Below are 19,077 nucleotides of genomic sequence, written 5' to 3' on the forward strand. Positions count from 1 at the left end.
TTGGGAGGGGAAAACATAGGAAAGGTAGATGGCTGAAAAAAGAGAGAAAAGAAGATGCCCCCCCACATGTAACTTTGGCCCCACCTACTGGCAACATAAGGCACTCGACTAGGGTTGCCAGGTCAGGTGCATCCCAGACCCTGAGATTTCAGAGCTCAAATCTGAGACCTAGGCGTGACCCCTGATGATGTCATGGGTGGTGGACCCTGGTGACGTCATGGGAGCAGGCCCTGGTGATATGCTTCTTCTCACCACTGAGCCCAGGAGACAGAGGTTAATTGGGAGAGGGGAAGAGAGCAGCCCCTACCCCAAGAGTCTATGTAATAATTTGCAGCTGGCTCCTGCCAGATTGCAAACTGCACACATTGTCTACACACACACACACACACACACACACACACACACACACATCTTGTGCACCTGGTGAGTCAAGTGGGATAAAGTCCAGTAGCATACAATGCTTATAACTGGATAACCCAACTGCAGAGGAAGCAAATCTCTCTGGCAGATGAGACTTCCAGTTGCTGGGAGATGAGAAGCTGTTGCTGTGGGCTTGTCAATGGCCGCTTGCTAAATCACCTGTGAGGGTGTAAAGTTGCACCCAAGTGAGCAGCCAATCAAGCTCTAGCCCAGTGGGGCAGATGGTGCTTCCCTCCACCACACCTACCCCACTTTCAGACTGTGCATAACCCATCAATGTATGAAACTGAAGCTGCGTTAATGATTCTCAATATGTCTTCTTTACAGCTATCACAATTGCTTGACTGACAAAGATGGCATCTAGCAAGACAGATGGTTAAATGCAAAAGTATATAGGGATTCTTTCTATTCTTTGGCCTAGGGGAGCATTGCCAAATCTCTGAAGATTGTGCAGGAATTTATTATGGAGGCAGAATTCTAAATGATAGCCTTTGTTTTGTAGAACCAACCCTAAAGCCCAGCCACCAATGAGTTTCCCAGATTCAAATGACTTCCCCCGGGGTGGTTTTTTACTGGAGAACAAGTAGGAGTCTCGTGACATGAACTTCTGAAATTTGCACAGATGTTACTAATGTAAAATGGATAGCTCCGTAACTCCCCCTACTCCACTCCCCAGAGGTTTCCAGAATAGCAACAGGGGTGTGGTCGCTGACACCACACCGTCTGGAAGGCTTGCAGTAAGAGCTAAAGCATCTCTTTTCCTCTTTCTTTTGTTGCTTTCTCCAACTAAATATAGCAGATGAGGCCAAGCTCCCTCTTAAAAAGATTATATGATAATACCTCCAATAAATAACCCTCAAATCCTTTCTGCATTTCTTCCCCACCCTCCCTCTCTCTCTCTAGTTTCCCAATCATGGCTGTTCCAACCGGCTCCAGGTGAGGATACCTGGGGCTACCCTGACTTCCGATGGGAGACGAAAGTGTACAGCCGCAAGGGCTTCCAGATCACCTGAAAGCATTCTTGAGCATTTGCCATGATTTGTTTGCAAGGAGATTACACAATTTCAGCTATGCAATGAGCATAAGGACATAGGAAGAGCCTGCTGGATTAGGCCAATGGCCCATCTTGTCCAGCATCTTATTCTCACAGTGGCCAGTCAGATGGCTGTGGGAAACCCACAAGCGGGACCCAAGAACCAGTGCACTTTCCCCTCCTGTGGTTTCCAGCAACTAGTATTCAGAAGCATTGCTGCCTTCAACTGCAGAGGCAGAGCAGAGCCATCATGGCTAGTAGCTGGCGATAGCCATCTCCGCCACGAATTCATCTAACCCTCTTTTAAAGCCATCTAGGTTGGTGGCACAGCTCTCCCAGCTCTCCCACACTGAAAGGAATGCATCACATATTACGACAAAGCTTCCCATTTTGACATCTAACCTCCCACCTTGTGTCAATGCCATCTTCTTGGAGATTTTAAAACGATGGCAACATAAGGCAGGGTGTTCCTAAGAGCTGAATTTGCTAAATCACTCTTTGGAAGATGGCACAGCAATAACTCTTGCTAAACCTGAGCTGCTTGTTCCTTGAATGACCTAAGTCCATTTGCACATTTTTGTTGTTTAGTCGTTTAGTCGTGTCCGACTCTTCGTGACCCCATGGACCAGGCACTCCTGTCTTCCACTGTCTCCCGCAGTTTGGTCAAATTCATGCTGGTAGCTCCGAGAACACTGTCCAACCATCTCGTCCTCTGTCATCCCCTTCTTCTTGTGCCCTCAATCTTTCCCAACATCAGCACATTGAAACATTTGCACATTAAAACTCCCTAAATCTGGCCTACAAGAGACATCTGAATGTATGGACTTCAAAGCAAAGGGTTAGTCATGCTGGGATGCTGCTAAGGAATCGGGGGCAATTGGCAAGCCCCCAGCCGGCTCCAGCCCACCAGTCGACGTGCTGGTCGAACTCCAGTCCTTGGTGCAGCATAAATCTGTGACCCAGAGTTTCAGAAGCCTCAGAAGCTGGGCACGCAACTCAGCAGAGTAAACGCACAACAGAAGTGGCAGGGAGAGGCTGTGTAAAGCATATTTACAAGCAGTTTATTCAGCATACATCAGGACAAAAGGAAAAACATGTCTTCTCCCTTTCACGTCCAAGCAAGCAGCATAAGCAATAGCTATACACACAAACGGAAGTTCCCAGCAAGCTGAGCTGGAGTGTAAACAGACATGTGACATACTACAATTCCACGCGTCTGTTAAGGTGGAACGGAACATCAATATCCTAACAAGTCACTCTGCCCATTGCTGCCCCTGGCTGCTTTCACTTCCTTCCTGCCGTTCTCAGTTCTGTCCCCCTGTTTTTTTGGCATGCACTAGGGTAGCATACTGTCAGATACACCACAGATCTGAACCTAAGCCTGAACCTAAGCCAGGACACTAGCTACAATGCCAGCATATAATTGCCCTTTGCCTTGAACAGAGAATGGCTGTCTGCAGTTCTAATTCCACTTCAAGCACCTTTTTGAAATAGCAAAACCCTGCTGTTTTGTTTTTGTTTTTTCATTATTTTGAAAAAGGCTTCACTTCCTCCAGTACAACTTGTCCATCGGCTGGGATAATGTGGCCTGCCAGCACACAGACCTTCTGCTGGGTTAGTTTTAAATGAATGCTCCTGATTATTGTCAAGATATCTGCAACCCTGAACAATTCAATATGCTCCATGTTCCCTTGTGCCTTCGAGTCCAGTCAAGCCACACACTCGCCTGGCTGCAGCATGTTTCAGTGGAAGGCAAAGGAATGTTCAGCAGCAGCCCTGGGAATGTACTGTAAACTGGGCTGGGTCCATAAGAGCATAATGTGTTGTTTGTTGCCGAGATACTCTTGAACCCCTTGGAATTAGCCAGATGCACGAAGGCAGTGGTATCAATTCCAGTTAAATGTCAGCTAATAAATTAGCCAATGTGGCTCACTTTAAACAAGTCTGCAACCCATCCTGTAGGAGCCTCCGGTTGCTCTGGTAATATCGCTCCTTCAATCCTCTTCAGAAAAGAACATCCAAGAACCCTATTCCAATCTCCTCAAATGTGTTCCCTGCAGATCTTACTGCCTTTTCTGGTCTTCCAAAAGATATTCCCGGGCCTTTCCAGGCAACACAGTTTCAGCCCAAGGAGTGTGGTGCATTTGCACGGAGGGAAAAGCAGGTAGGGCCCCAGGTGAGGGCTGCTTAAATGGCCAGGGGGTGGACCCAAGGGATGCCTCCCCTCTCTGTCCCAGCCCGTGTCCTAGCCTGCACCCCCATTTGCCAATCTGGGATGCAGGCTAGGATCCGGCCTCTGATAGGTGGTGTGGGTTTATGGGGCTCTGAGGATGCTACCCCCTCGCTGGGGCCTTGGAGGAGCCTCCACCATCCTGCAATGCCACCACACCCAAAAAGGGGGGAGCCGACTTACTGAATTACTGTGCAGGATCCAGATGCGGTCACTTCACCAAGAGAAGCTGCTTTAGTGCATGGTTTCCCAAACTTGGGTCTCCAGCAGTTGTTAGACTACAATTCCCATCATTCCTAGGTAGCAGGACCAGTGGTCAGGGATGGTGGGAATTGTAGTCCAAAAACAGCTGGAGACCCACGTTTGGGAAACCCTGCTTTAGGGGAATCATACTCTATATCAGTGTTTATGCTGTAAGGGCTTATCCACACTTCTGCTTTTCCCACCGCTTTCCCCCAGTTAAACCCACTGTTTACCACTGAAGTTTACCATCAATCAGCTTTTCCACGGACTGACGTTTATTTGGATTCAACAGTAAGGAACAGGTTTTCCTGGCGAAAGCAGCAGGGCTAATGGAAAACCACTTGGACCCATGCCTTTTAGGCACAGGACAAGCAGAAGTGTGGCTGGGTCCACACAAATTGTTGCACTTAAAATAATAATAATAATAATTATTATTATTATTATTATTATTATTATTATTATTATTATTATTTATACTCCGCCCTCCCCAACCAAGGCCAGGCTCAGGGCAGCTAACAAGCAATAATAAAAACAAGTTGAATGAATACAACTTAAAAACAAGATTAAAATACAACATTAAAATATTGAAACATTAAAATATTAAAATGCAGCCTCATCACAGGAGAAGAAAGGAAAAAGAAAAAAGAAAGAGGGGGAGGGAATCAAATTGGCTCCAAGCCAAAGGCCAGGTGGAACAACTCTCTCTTACAGGCCCTGCGGAAAGAAATCAGATCCTGCAGGGCCCTGGTCTCATGAGGCAGAGCGTTCCACCAGGCCAGAGCCAGTGTTGAAAAGACCCGGGCTCTGGTTGAAGCTAATTTAACTTCCTTAGGGCCCAGGACCACTAGAGTGTTGCTATTTATGGACCTTGAGGCTCTCCGTGGGGCATACCGGGAGACTTATGGACTTATGGACTTAAGTCATAGCTAACTTATCTTATTGATTTCAGTGGGACCTAAGTGAAACTGAATCTTGTTGTTGTTGTTTAGTCATTTAGTCGTGTCCGACTCTTCGAGACCCCATGGACCAGAGAATGCCAGGCACTCCTGTCTTCCACTGCCTCCCACAGTTTGGTCAAACTCATGCTGGTAGCTTCAAGAACACTATCCAACCATCTCGTCCTCTGTCGTCCCCTTCTCCTTGTGCCCTCAATCTTTCCCAACATCAGGGTCTTTTCCAGGGAGTCTTCTCTTCTCATGAGGTGTCCAAAGTACTAGAGCCTCAGTTTCAGGATCTGTCCTTCCAGTGAGCACTCAGGGCTGATTTCCCTAAGAATGGATAGGTTTGATCTTGCAGTCCATGGGACTCTCATGAGTCTCCTCCAGCACCATAATTCAAAAGCATCAATTCTTCGGCGATCAGCCTTCTTTATGGTCCAGCTCTCACTTCCATACATCACTACTGGGAAAACCATAGCTTTAACTATATGGACCGTGGCATCCAGGTATGGATGTCTCTGCTTTTAATCTAACCCATTGTTTTTCAGAACCTGAAAGTTTCATTTATTCATAATTCTGCCTCTCCCTTTTTCCCCTTGGCTATTAATGATATTGGTGAAGCCTAAAGCATCCCATCTGCTTGTTTTACAACATAGCCCCAAAGACACTGTTGGAATGTGAAACTGATGCCCAAACTACTTTTCCATCAGATTTCAATTCTTTTGGCGTCCACAAAACAAGCAGAGATATTGGCAGTGGTCACCTGTGTTCTTATTTTAGATCTGCTTTGTATTGCTCCGGAGTCTTAAGCTTTGCTTTTAGAATACCGTGGAAAGTTGTCCATACCTGGATGCAATATGAAGCACTATAGGAAGCACATGAGAAATGGACTGTATCAGAGATGGCCCAGATATTAAAATGAGGGACAAACACCTGACTTACCTGTGGTGATTGCCAGGCTATGAGTAAAGCAAGACTCTGGAGATTAAGATATCCTTGCAGTAAAAGAAAAGCAGCAAAAACCATCGACGTGAAGTAGCTCACAGAGATATTATGATATTGCTATAGGATTGGGAGTTAATCTGGATGCCACCTTTAGAGTCTGTTCCAAGTTGGTGTTTTTATATCTGGAACAAAAGGCTGCTCAAGTAATCAAAGCAGTCTCTTTGTTAAACCAGGAGTTCTGACGAACTCTACCAAGTATATCTTTGCAGAACTAAAGTGTGCAGGTGATTGGCAGCCACAGAAACTACCAGCTAGAGATGCTTCCAGAAGGTGGGCTAATGGGAGTAGGCCTCTCACCCACTCCCATGACTGGAGGCAATGTTATCAGTCAGAGTAAGAAAACAACGGAGCAGGAACAATTTCATCCTGAACTGGGCTGTGAAGAGAAAGATGCTTGCCTTTCTGTGCTGAATTCAAAGCTATGGCTTTGGAGGCGGGAGCTAGAAACCTAATGCGGGAGCAAGAACTGATGGAGTGTTAGTGCTCTGAGCCCTTCCACCTATGGCTGAGCCTGTATATATCTGTAAATAAAATCACGTATCACAAACAGACCACCACCTCCAGTGATCTTCACTCTGAGGAGACCCAACCCAAGCTGTGTGCCGGCAGCACTGAAATCTCTCACCACTTGGAGAATGAAGTACAGGTAACAATGTTTCTAAAATTCCACCTGATCCATTTAAACTTAGATGATAGTGATTAAAGGAATTTGGTGAATTCATGGAGGAGACGGCTATTCATAGCCACTGATCACGATCAGAGCTGGATTTATGTATAAGCTAAACAAGCTATAGCTTGGAGCCCCACTTGGGGGGGCAAAAATTTCACTATTACAGTGGTACCTCTGGTTACAAACTTAATTCATTCCGGAGGTTCGTTCTTAAGCTGAAACCGTTCTTATCCTGAGGGATTTTGCTAATGGGGCCTCCCGCTGCATGCACGCCTCTGGTGCACGATTTCCGTTTGCATCCTGGGGCAAAGTTCACAACCAGGAGCAGCTACTTCTAGGTTAGCCAAACTCGTAACCTGAAGCATTCGTAACCAGAGATTACAGTGGTACCTCGGGTTAAGTACTTAATTCGTTCCTGAGGTCTGTTCTTAACCTGAAACTGTTCTTAATCTGAGGTACCACTTTAGCTAATGGGGCCTCCTGTTGCTGCTGTGCCGCCACTGCACGATTTCTGTTCTTATCCTGAAGCAAAGTTCTTAACCCAAGGTACTATTTCTGGGTTAGTGGAGTCTGGAACCTGAAGCGTATGTAACCTGAAGCGTATGTAACCCGAAGTACCACTGTATACTTCTTAATTGTATTTCAGTTCAACAATTACTTTGATAAAATACATATTTTGTTATGTATTTGGATACCTATTAGGTCCATAAATTACCATATAGCATATATTCAACACAAAAAACAATGATAATTTGTTGTTGACAAAGGACAGCTGGACATATAAAAGGCCCCGTTACCTACAGTAGCTTAGGGTTTCATCAAACCTAAATCCGGGCCTGATCACGATGGTTATATTGTCCCTACCAGACGCCCCAGGGTAGCAATTGCTGGGGATCAGAAGTTGAGAGTGCTGTAGTGCTCTGGATGTGGGAGAGGTCTGCTCTGAGCAGACAAATGAGATTGGATGACAAGTTTATATTGTGCTGTGAAATCAAAGTAGCAAGAGTGGCTGCAGTCCTAACCCCACTTCCCATGGAGTTAGCCTCTGTCTATCTCAAGAGACAATCGAATGTGCTTCCGGGGGTGAAGTCAAACCACTGGGGGATCACAGCGCCTGCTGTGGCTGCAGAGACCGGCAACTCAACACTGCTGCCTCCAGCATTGTTTTTGCTGTGTTAGCAGCACCAGAATGATCTCTCCATGGTGCAAACCTGGGCAGTGTATATGGAGGTCCTGAGATGCCCAGACAACATGACCCTCCCTCTTGGTCTCCCTGTTGTGGTCCAAAGGAAAGAAGAGCAAAACATTTGGCACCAGCTTGGTTGCAGGAGTTGCTGGAAGGATGCATATAAGAGGCCACCCAACTGTCTTGGAGTAAGCCCCACTGAATTCAATGAGATTTACATTTGACTAGACATGGTTAGATTTTAGCCATATATGGCTTTGTGATGGGTCATTAGCCACTTCATTGACTTTGTCTTTAAGGTGTCACAAAGCTCTTTGCTGTTTTTGCTGTAAAAAACGAATAGGAAATTATTAACTTTGAAAGGGAAGGTGCAGGGAAGGTAACTGATTTGGAAATATCCATTGATAACTGAGTTATGCATGCCTGTTGTATGCTATGTAAAAAAAAAAAATACATCTTAAAATTTATATTTCCACATCAGCAGATGCCAAAATGGAAGACAAACTCATTCAAAATAAACCAATTGCAGCAGAACAAAATAATATTAGACGAAAGTGTGAATGAATATCAGGGCAGAATGAGGTGCACATCCTTATATTGCTCTCATCTCCTGCTTGTGGGCTTCCCATAAGCATCTGATTGGCCACAAATGGAACAAAATGTTAGACTAGATGGGTCTTTGGTATGATCCAGAAAGGCTCTTCTTATGTTCTCAAGTTCTCATGTACAAGGGTCTTGTATTTCTTATAATGGAAATCCGCTTCCAAAACTAACAATTCTGTTTCCAAGTGACACATGTCCCAGACTGACCTTTTCAGAATAAACAGCAGATCAGACAGGAACTTCCCAGTGCTTTTCCAGTTATTAATGTAAGTCTCTTTATGTCATGCTACATAGCCAAAAAGAGCAAGGAGTTAAAGAGCAAGAGGGCCTGTCTTCAGTTGGAAGCCAGAAATTACTTCACATTCTTGGGAGTCAACTCATCACCAGATGCACATAAGAGTCGATCCATGTGTAAAAACAAGCACACACACACACAAATTCCAGATTAATGAGCATACATACGGTTAAAACAGCCAGTCAACCCAAGGGTTCCTGCAGGGCCTAGCCAGCTACTCCATGCTTAGCAAAGCCATCTTACCTGTTCACCAAAAATTGAATTTATGTCATTCCATTTTTTTATAATATTTTTATTGAGTTTGTAAAATACAGAAAAAAGAATAAAGAACATATTATAAGAGTAAAGTAGAAAGGTTACAAATTTTCTTGTTCTTTTTTCCAAATCTACTGGACTTCCCCACATCCTCCCAATCCTGCATTCTCTGTAATACATAACATCAGCAATTTGTTAACTTATTTCATTACTTGTTGTATCCTTCGTTTTATCATGTTACCCAATTTCAAATGTGTTATAACCCAAATCATGTACATTTTCATTTAAACACAATAAAGTTATTTCATTATTCTATCTCAGACTTCTTGTGCCTTAATTTTCATTTCTTTAGTTTAACCTTACTGAAGCTAGAGTTTCCTAAAAGGTGCATTTTTTAACATTCATACAGCTTATAGTGTTTTTCCAGATAGTCCTTAAATTTTTTCCAGTCCTCCTCGATTGTTTCTTCTCCCAGGTCTCGGATTCTGCCAGTCATTTCGGCCAGTTCCATGTAGTCCATCAACTGCGTGTGCCATTCCTCCAGTGTGGGTAAATCTTGTGTCTTCCAATGCTTTGCAATCAGGATCCTTGCTGCTGTAGTAGCGTACATAAAAAAAGTTCTGTCCTTCTTAAGCACTCTCTGGTCCACCATGCCCAGAAGGAAGGCCTCTGGTTTCTTAGGTAAGGTAAATCTAAATACCTTTTTTAGTTCATTATGAATCATCTCCCAAAAGGCCTTCACTTTTGGGCAGGTCCACCAGAGGTGAAAGAATGTCCCTTCCGCCTCTTTACATTTCCAACATTTATTATCAGACAGGTGATATATCTTAGCAAGCTTGACTGGGGTCATGTACCACCGGTATATCATTTTCATAATGTTTTCCTTCAAGGCACTACATGCCGTAAATTTCATTCCGGTGTTCCATAACCTTTCCCAGTCTTCAAACATAATGTTATGCCCCAAATCCTGCGCCCACTTTATCATGGCGGATTTGACTGTCTCATCCTGAGTATTCCATTTAAGCAGCAGGTTATACATTCTCGAAAGTAGTTTACTTTTTGGTTCTAACAGTTCTGTCTCTAGTTTCGATTTTTCCACCTGGAATCCAACCTTCTTGTCTACTTTAAAAACTTCTTGAATTTGTGCATAATGCAACCAATCTCGCACCTTGTTTTTTAATTTTTCCAAGCTCTGCAACCTCCAATTGTCTCCAATCTTTTCAATTATTTCCCCATATTTAGGCCAATTGGCCTCCATGTTAGGTCTCTTACGTGCCTTGGCCTCCACCGGTGAGAGCCACCTCGGAGTCTTACTCTCCAATAAGTCTTTATATTTTGTCCAGACCGTTAAAATTGCTCTCCTAACAATGTGGTTTTTAAACAATTTGTGCACTTTAACCTTGTCATACCACAAATATGCATGCCACCCAAAAGCATTGTCAAACCCTTCCAGATCTAGGACATCAGTGTTTTCCAGTAAAATCCAATCTTTCAACCAGCAGAAGGCTGCAGATTCATAATATAACCTCAAGTCTGGCAGGGCAAATCCCCCTCTTTCTTTCGCATCAGTTAATATTTTAAACTTTATTCGGGGCTTTTTGCCCTGCCAAACAAACTTAGAAATATCCTTCTGCCACTTTCCAAAACATTCCACCTTGTCCACGATCTGTAGGGTCTGAAACAAAAATAACATTTTTGGCAATACATTCATCTTTATAGCTGCTATTCGGCCCAACAAGGAAAGTTTCAATCTTGACCACGTTTCCAAATCTCTTTTGATTTCTGACCAACATTTCTCGTAGTTGTCTTTAAACAAATTCAAATTTTTGGAGGTCAGATACACCCCTAGGTATTTTACTTTTTTAACCACATTTAATTCTGTTTCTTTCAGGAACTCATCTGTTTCTGTAGTTGTCAAATTTTTTGCTAAAACCTTAGTTTTTTGCTTGTTCAGCTTGAATCCCGCCACCCGACCAAAGTCAGAAATTAATTCTAGCACTCTTTTAGTACTAGAAACTGGCTCCTGTAATGTTAATACCAGGTCATCTGCAAATGCTTTCAATTTGTATTGTTTCACTCCGACCTCAATTCCCTGTATCAACCGGTCCTTTCTAATCATGTTCAATAGCACCTCCAGAACTGAAATAAACAATAGAGGGGATAGAGGGCACCCCTGTCGTGTCCCTTTTTCAATTTTAAACTCCTCTGTCACCACATTGTTTACTATCAATTTAGCTTTTTGTTCTGAATATATTGCTTCTATTCCATTTTCAAACCCCCGCCCCACTCCCATCCCTTCCAAATTTTTCTTCATAAACATCCAAGAAATGTTGTCAAAGGCTTTCTCCGCGTCAATAAAGATTAACACCGCTCTAGTGTTAAGCTTTGTTTGTAAAAGTTCCAAAATGTCGATGATGTTTCTTGTGTTGTCAAACAAATGCCTACCAGGGAGAAAGCCTGCCTGGTCCTTATGGATCACTTCATTAAGCACTTTTTTAAACCTACTTGCCAAAATGTCTGCAAAAATTTTGTAATCCACATTTAGGAGTGAGATGGGGCGGTAGTTCTTAAGCTGGGTCTTTTCAGTTTCTAGTTTGGGTATCAATGTGATGAAGGCTTCTTTCCACGTTTCCGGTGCCTTCCTCCCCTCCATAATCTGGTTACAGACCTCCAACAAAGGTTGTATCAAATAGTCTTTCAGAACCTTATAGTATTTGGAGGTAAGTCCATCAGGGCCTGGAGATTTGCCTAATTGGAGGTTCTGAATGGCGCTTTCAATTTAACAATCTTCTCGTCCCTTAGTAAGGTGTCATTCATTTTCCATCTAAAGGATCCGGTTGTATTTAGTCTCAGTTCCATTTTCAAAGCGTTATGGTCGGAGCAGGTTTTTGGGCAGATTTCCACCTTTCTAGTCTTGGGTGCCAGTCCTCTAGTTATCCATATTTGGTCGATTCGTGTCCATGTCAGATGAGCTTCAGAAAAGAAAGTTCCTTCTTTTCCTAGGGGGTTCTTAACCCTCCATATGTCAATTAAGTCCACATTGTCAGTCATTTCAAAAAAAGTTTTAGGTAGTCTGCCATCTTTCGTTATGTTAGCACTTTGCGACTTATCCATATTTACAGACACAACCCCATTCATATCACCCATCATAATAATGTTGTTGTAGTCTAAGTAGTCCAGCATAATCTCATGCAGCTTCTTGAAAAATTCCGATTTTCCTTCATTTGGAGCATATATTCCTAATATCAAAAATTTTTCTCCTTGTGTCTGAATTTCAATCGCCAAAATTCTGCCGTATTCGTCTTTAAATAAAAATTTCGGTGACAGGCTCTCCTTTGCATATATCACCACTCCTCTTTTCTTAACTTTATCCGAAGAAATAAATTCTTGGCCTAGTCTTTTGTTAATTAGCACTTTTCTGTGGAGCCTTGTCACATGCGTTTCTTGCAGGCAAATAATGTCCAATTGTTCTTTTTTCAAAATATGAAATACTTTTCTTCTTTTTTCCGGAGAATTTCCGCCATTTATATTCCAACTGAGAAGCTGCAACGACATCCTGGTCTAATTGGTGGGTCTACAGTGGGGTGTCTAGGTTTCCCTCCGATCCCGGAGGTGGTAATGCTGGTCCAGATCCAGACGGTGTAGGCTTTGGAGATGGTCCCGGTGGTGGTGGTGGCCAAGAAGCTGCAGCTCCTTTCTGGAGGTCCTCCTCGTGGTCGTGTAAGAACTTCTGTTGGTCCTCAGGTGTTTTAATTCTTACTTTCCTTCCTTTGTAGGTAAATGATAGTCCTTGCGGAAACTCCCACCTATAAGGGATTGTGTTGTATCTCAACAGTTTGGTCAAATCTGTATAAGTGGTCCTAAGATCCAAAAGATGTTTGGGTATGTCTCTGTAAATTTCAGCCTTTTTACCTCTATCTCCAAAGATTTTTTAAAATGTAGGCCTAGTATCTTGTCTCTTTCCTCTCTTGATCTCAAAATAACCAAACAGTCTCTGGACTTATCCTTCTTTATCAATTTTCCCAGTCTAAAAGCCGTCACAATTTTAAAATCCTTGTCTTCCTCAATCCCCCAGAATTTGGAGAACAAAAGTGTTAAAAATCCCTGTAAATTTCCTTCCACCAGTTCTGGGATGGCCCTTAACCTGAGATTATTTTCCTTACTTTTCAATTCAACCAATGACAGGTAGGCTTGTTGTTCCCCTACCTGTCTTTTCAGAGGCCTTACTTCCCCCTTGATCTCATCAACCTTTTTGTTCGCCTGTTCTGCTTTTTGACTGGCTTCCACAGCTAGTTTATAGTTTTCAGTCGTGGCTCCTTGCAATTTCTCAATTGCCTGAGTGTGCTGGGAAACCTGCTCAGATAATTTACTAATAGAGGATGTAGCTTGGTCAATTTTTGATGATTGATTGTCCACTTTTTGATTTAAAATTGCCAGTTGTTCCAAAATTTGTTTCAGGACTATTTCAGATCCTCCAGTTGCCATATCTTCTGCAGCAGGCTCTTCAGTTTCCACCTCCTGTGCTGTCAGCACAGTTGGGACGGATGATTTTCGTTGATGAGATAGGGTTGTTTGAACAAGTTGCACTGGTTTCTTTTCTTTTTCTTTAGCTTTAGCTGCTCTTGTTCTCCCTGAGCCACTCATTCCACACCTGCCTCTGTTCAAGGTCAAATTTTCTTTTGTTCCATAAGTCAAACAAGTCCAGAGTGTAAACAATTTAACCACAGAGAATCACAATAAAGTACAGTTCCCAGGCCTCTATGTCTCCACAATCCTCTAGGTGGGGGTATTTCAAAGTTTCAAGGAAGGAGAGAACTCTTATCCGCCATTGAAGTTCTTATGTTCCCTATGTTAAATCTTAGTAGTTCCAGAGCACAAAAGGAAGGTTCCCCGGGCTTTCTATTTCTTGAAAAAAGGCCACAAGGTGTCAAGAAAGGTCCCAGCAACAGTGTTTAAACGTTAATGTCTCAGTCTATGTATCAGTTTAAACTCCAATAACAGTATCAGCAGTTTGACAGTTCTCTTTTGCACACTGACAGCCCGACAGCTGGGTTGTCCCTTTTAACTCCGCATAGCTCAAAATTAGGAAGAAAGTTCCAAGAATAAAGTCCACAAATTTTACAAAGATTTCCTGCTTGTCTTTTCACTGCAAAGTCTATCAAATACACCCTCGTTTTACTTTTACAGTCCCTTTTAAGCGCTTCAGCGCTCTTCTGAACCGTTGCTTTGATCTGGTTAGCAAGATCGGGAGACGGACTTCCTGTTACTCGCCTCCCGTTTTCAGCCAAATTTCAGCCAAATTCCAAAATTTTAGTCCGATGTTTAGTTCCCCTTACTCACGGGTATGTTGCAGCCAATTTCGATGTTTTCAAGAAGAAAGGTCGGCGCTCATCGGCAGCAGCAGCGCTGCTTTGCATCCACGAAAAGAGCGATGAACTCACAGCGCCGCTCCCCCTTTCACGTTCCGGAGCCCCTTACGGGGTTCCTTCTTCGTTTCTGGGGGGGCTTTTGGCGCCCGCCGAGTCCCACGGCCACAGGCTCGCTCTGCCTGTGGTTTTTCTTGATGGGTCTCCGCTTTGCCGCAGCGGACGACCCTTTTTCGCGGAGCCCCTCTTCACAGAGTAAAGAGGACCGCCATTGCCGTTTTGCGCCACCTCCGGAAGTCTGAATTTATGTCATTCCAACTCAACATTGTCTCCAATATATTCCACCCCTTAACATGCACCCAAACCACAGTAATTTTGTGACATATTACAGAGTAAAGAAAGAATAAGCAGTTTTGAAAGATGATTGCACGACAGTGGTACATATAAATAATGTACCCAATTATGTGTTCCTTGCAACCGATATCAAATTGATAAAGTGCTTACCACTTGTACACATGTCCGGTGTTAGCAAAAAAAAAAAAGAGTATACCTAGCTAGGGTACAGATTTCTGGCATATCACAGATGCTTATAGGTTGGTAGGTTGGGAAGAACATTTTTGTTGACACTGATCATGAATAACAGCTAAATATGGACATGGTTTCCATAAATGAGCATCACATTTAAATCAGGTCTCATACTTCCTTCAGTACCAATGAAGAATAAAGGAGGAGCAGTACGGTCCGCATTCAGTAAAAATAGACAAAACAAATCATGACTGTACAGTGGGAATCCCCACTGTATAATATTACTGATGCTTTAAAAGTGCGGCTAATTATACCAGAGAGAAGTTATCCCTGTAATGGTGAAATCCCCCTTAAGATGTTCCCAGATTTTGCTCTTTCTTCTAGAATGGTTGCAATTCCAACTTGGTCTCAGGGGAACCAGGATATGTTTTATTTTACTTTTTTTTAAGCTACAATTCCTTATCTGGTGATACCAAACATTCAAGTAATGCAACCAGTTTAATCAAATAAATTCATCATACAGCAAAAATAATAATGACACAATTCCTTATTTGGAGATTCCAAATGATCCAGTGATGTAAACATTTTGGTCCAATTAATTCTTTCCTAAATATCCCCCCCCCCCCGCCGCTTATTAGTCCTCCGCTGCAAGGATCAGTGTCCCTGTTATCCTGGCAAACACTTGGGAAACAGGCATGTAAAGAGCAAACATAGGATGCATTCCTCCCTCTCCCTCTTGACTGAGCCTAATTTCCACCACGTCATATGACATCATGTTGGGACAGGTAAAACTGTGGCTCTAAAGGAACAATGGCTGTTTGGGAATCAGGGCCAAATAGAAAAGGGTCAGTTCCTTTTATATTTGGCACCAAATACTAGGATTGGTTCCAGCGATTGAAGCTCTCAAGCAGGGCTTGCCATCAGTGCTGGATTTAAGAGTGATAGAAGCAGAGACACTGATTACAGTGGCAGCAATGTGATTCTCCCAGAGTGGGAGCAAGAGGGCAGGTGGCAGGAAGGCCAGAAATGGTGGAGTCAGATCCAATAATAGATGGAGCCAACCAGTGCTTTTTTTCTTTAAAAAAAATGTTTAGGGGTACTCTCATTTTGACTCAAGAAAATTACTGGGAAAGGAAATGAAGCTGCTATCGGAGGTGGTAACAACAAAACTGACCAATCACCGTGCTAGATTCCAACTCCTACTTCACACATTAAACGCTCGCTTCCATCTGAGACACAGGAAACACCGTGACAGGAAATGAGGCTGCCATCGGGAGTAGCAACGGAACTGACGATTCACCGTGCTATTCAATGGAACTGACAATTCACTGTGCTAGAGAAGAAGCGTTTTTTATAATAAAAAATTAGTTTCTTCTCCCATTAGATTCACAAAATGTTTAGGGGTATGCGTCCCCCTGCGTCCCCACAGAAAAAAGCACTGGAGCTAACTATTTCTAGTTTTGTCCCCAAGAGCAAAACTTAAGCAAAGGATGATGATTCTGATAGCCGGGGCCACCTGCTGGGCTGGTTGCAATTAAGATGGCAGGTATGTGGGGCAGACAGAGAATGGTGGGGCAGTGCCCTGTTTGCCCTAACAGACCAGCCTCCAATCCTCTGGGGGCATGTCCTAGAGTGTACACCCTCCATGCATGCAGTTCATTTCTGGACCTTTCTCTTGCCCATTTGGATCCTACTGGAAGAGTGCAGCCAAGTCACAAGAGGATTGCTGATATTTCAGTTGACCTCTGTAACACGCCCTGGGCCTTGAACTACAGTTGGGCATTGGGAAACCAGCAGGTGATTGTGTTTCTATCACAGCTACAGTGTTATATAAGGAAATAATAACAATAATATCTCTGTTAGCAGAAGAAGATTTGGAATTCAGACCAAGGAAGAAGATGCCAAGAAAATGTCCAGTGGTGGAGAAATCTCCTAGATATGTTCCTCATAATCATTTAAGCAACTAACTACAATTTCTGGTCAGTTGTCAAATATTTGTGGAAAGTTCACCACCTCTATGGCTAATGCTTCCAAGTTCCTTGGCAGAAACAAGCCATCTGACCATTCTTCTCCCTCCCAGGAAATTCAGAGATTGACACAGATGGCAAAGAATACAAAAAAAAAGTGCAAGTTAGTAAGAGTTGGACACTTTCCTTTAGAAATTAAAGTTAACAAAAGAAACTGGATGATAGATATCTTATGGTCTACAAACCATGTAAAATGGAGTCTTCATGCTTCAGCTGGTTTGATCTTAATAAAGGCAATAGGAATGATGACCCTACTTGAATGCAGTTTATACCATCTTAAATGACCTGTGGTTTGCCACTTGAAATATTAAAATAGTGCCATCTATTCCTATCTATGAGTTGTAGATATGTTATTGTATACCCATTAGGTTGAGCTGAGAATGCAAGACATACATTTTAAAATACATTTTAAAAGAAAGTGATAGTGTTCACTCTGAAATTCCTTTATTAGTGGGTGTGCTGTTATCTTTCCAAGCATATTGCTCCACACACCCCAATCTCCAAGCAGTGAAATGTTATATGATTCCAATGAAAAAACTGGTTTCCTTTGAATGGGGTCACTAGGGACTTACAGGGACTGTGATATAAGGAGGGGTGTGGGTTTGAGGATAAAATAGGGGTTGACATCTTTAACTCCAAAAGCTGAAACTCTTCATATTATTTCCAGGGGGAACCCCCAACACCATAACATTGGATTCTCACATAGAGAACTTAAGTACTGTACTCCTTATGCACTCAGATTTTCCACAATGACCACACAACACTGTCATCCTCAAAATGCTAGCCTATACTTTTTTCAAAATTTAATCCATACTTTTCCATAATGTGTATAATCCAATAAATAAAAATAAGCTAGTATATATCTGCAGTCACCATTAGTGTGCAAGCTAGGTAGCGGGATTTTTTATTTTTAATTCTTAGTGAGCAGTTTGTCATTTTGGTGGGTAGTTTCTATTGCCACACCCATCCTTCCATTGGCTCCTCACCTGAGCGCAAGATTCCAATTTTATTCCCAGAGCCCCCCACAAAAAAACCCTACCTATTTCCACATGGAAGACACACTGTATATACCAAACAAAAGACACCTGTTGACTGCATGCTGAAGGAACATCTAAATTCTCAGGATGTCAAAACCTGGCACAAATTCTGATGCTCGTCTGGGGACACCTGGACATGCATAGAAAGTGTCATTGTCATGTTGCAAGGACACATTGTTCAAGATTTCTAGCTATGTCCAAACCTCAAATATGGATTGGCTATTCAACTGATTTTCTCTCCCTCTCCAGCCCTTTTAAGAAAGTCTGCGGAGGTTTCCATCTGACATATTACATGGATGAGAAGAACACAAAGTCTCTGCCTGTTCTTTGCTCTAACAATGTAAACATCTGCAACTTGATCCAAAATCAGAATTAGAGAATGGAAAGTAGATTTCTTCTTCAAGAGAAACACCTCATTGCTCTCACTGCTTGATGAGAGAGCTTTTCAAAAAGGATGGGGCTTCATCAAGACACAAAAGATGACTTAATCTAAAACAGAACAGATGCACTCTCTCTTTTGCATCTAGCGTAAATACGGTATAACGATTTATGTCTTTATCCTGGCAAAAAAACCTGCCTGTGTGTAGGCAGGAATGAGAACACTATGATGTATTCACAGGATGTATATAGATAACAGAAGGCCCAAGATCTCGAGTTTTTCATGTATTTATTTGTTGTACATGGCTCCCTGTGTCTCCTGTGTTTATGTTTTGTTAGGTTTTTTAAATCATTTTGTTAACGTGAATTTCAGCCAATAGCACAATGCTCAACTTTTTATTCAGGGTAGTTCAAATATTTTGCCACACTTGAGATTTTCCACCACTGCCTGTTGTTTTTTCACAGGACAGTCTGGGGAAATATTGGTTTTGTGTACGGCGGGAGTGGGGAGCCTTGAGCTCTTGGGTCAAAGAAAATCCTCCAGTACTTTCTACCACTCCTCAGGAGCAGTGGAGGTTGGTCCATTAGGGCAAACCTACCTCAGTCCACCCATTATCTATTACCATTACCTGCCAGCTTCCTCCTCCTTAGTCTCATTGTTGCCTTGATAGAACTCACAAGGGACAAAATGAGAATGCATCGGCTCTGCTTGCCATTGGCTCTGACTCCTCCTACTGGTGGGCTCTCAGCCCTCCACCCCACCAGTGTCTGGGACTCTCTGCTGGCCACACGCCTCCCCAGCCCTGCTCTGAGCCTTCCACAAGTGCTGCTGTTGCCTGGTTGAAATGTGAAACTGTGATAGCACA

The 19,077-nt window shown here is 42.9% G+C and overlaps 1 protein-coding gene across 1 annotated transcript in view; it reads left to right on the forward strand.

Moving 5' to 3' along the window:
* The first annotated feature begins 1,519 nt into the window (after nt 1–1,519).
* The window catches only part of ACAT2 (acetyl-CoA acetyltransferase 2), an 833,137-nt gene continuing 815,579 nt past the window's right edge, over nt 1,520–19,077 (forward strand). The window contains exon 1 of the mRNA XM_083732640.1: nt 1,520–1,610. Coding sequence (XP_083588766.1) covers nt 1,537–1,610 — 74 coding nt within the window. The 5' untranslated portion in view covers nt 1,520–1,536. The remainder of the gene's footprint in view (nt 1,611–19,077) is intronic.

Source organism: Podarcis gaigeae, assembly GCF_964106915.1.
Source record: "Podarcis gaigeae genome assembly, chromosome: 3".
In the NCBI taxonomy this organism is placed as follows: Eukaryota; Metazoa; Chordata; class Lepidosauria; order Squamata; family Lacertidae; genus Podarcis; species Podarcis gaigeae.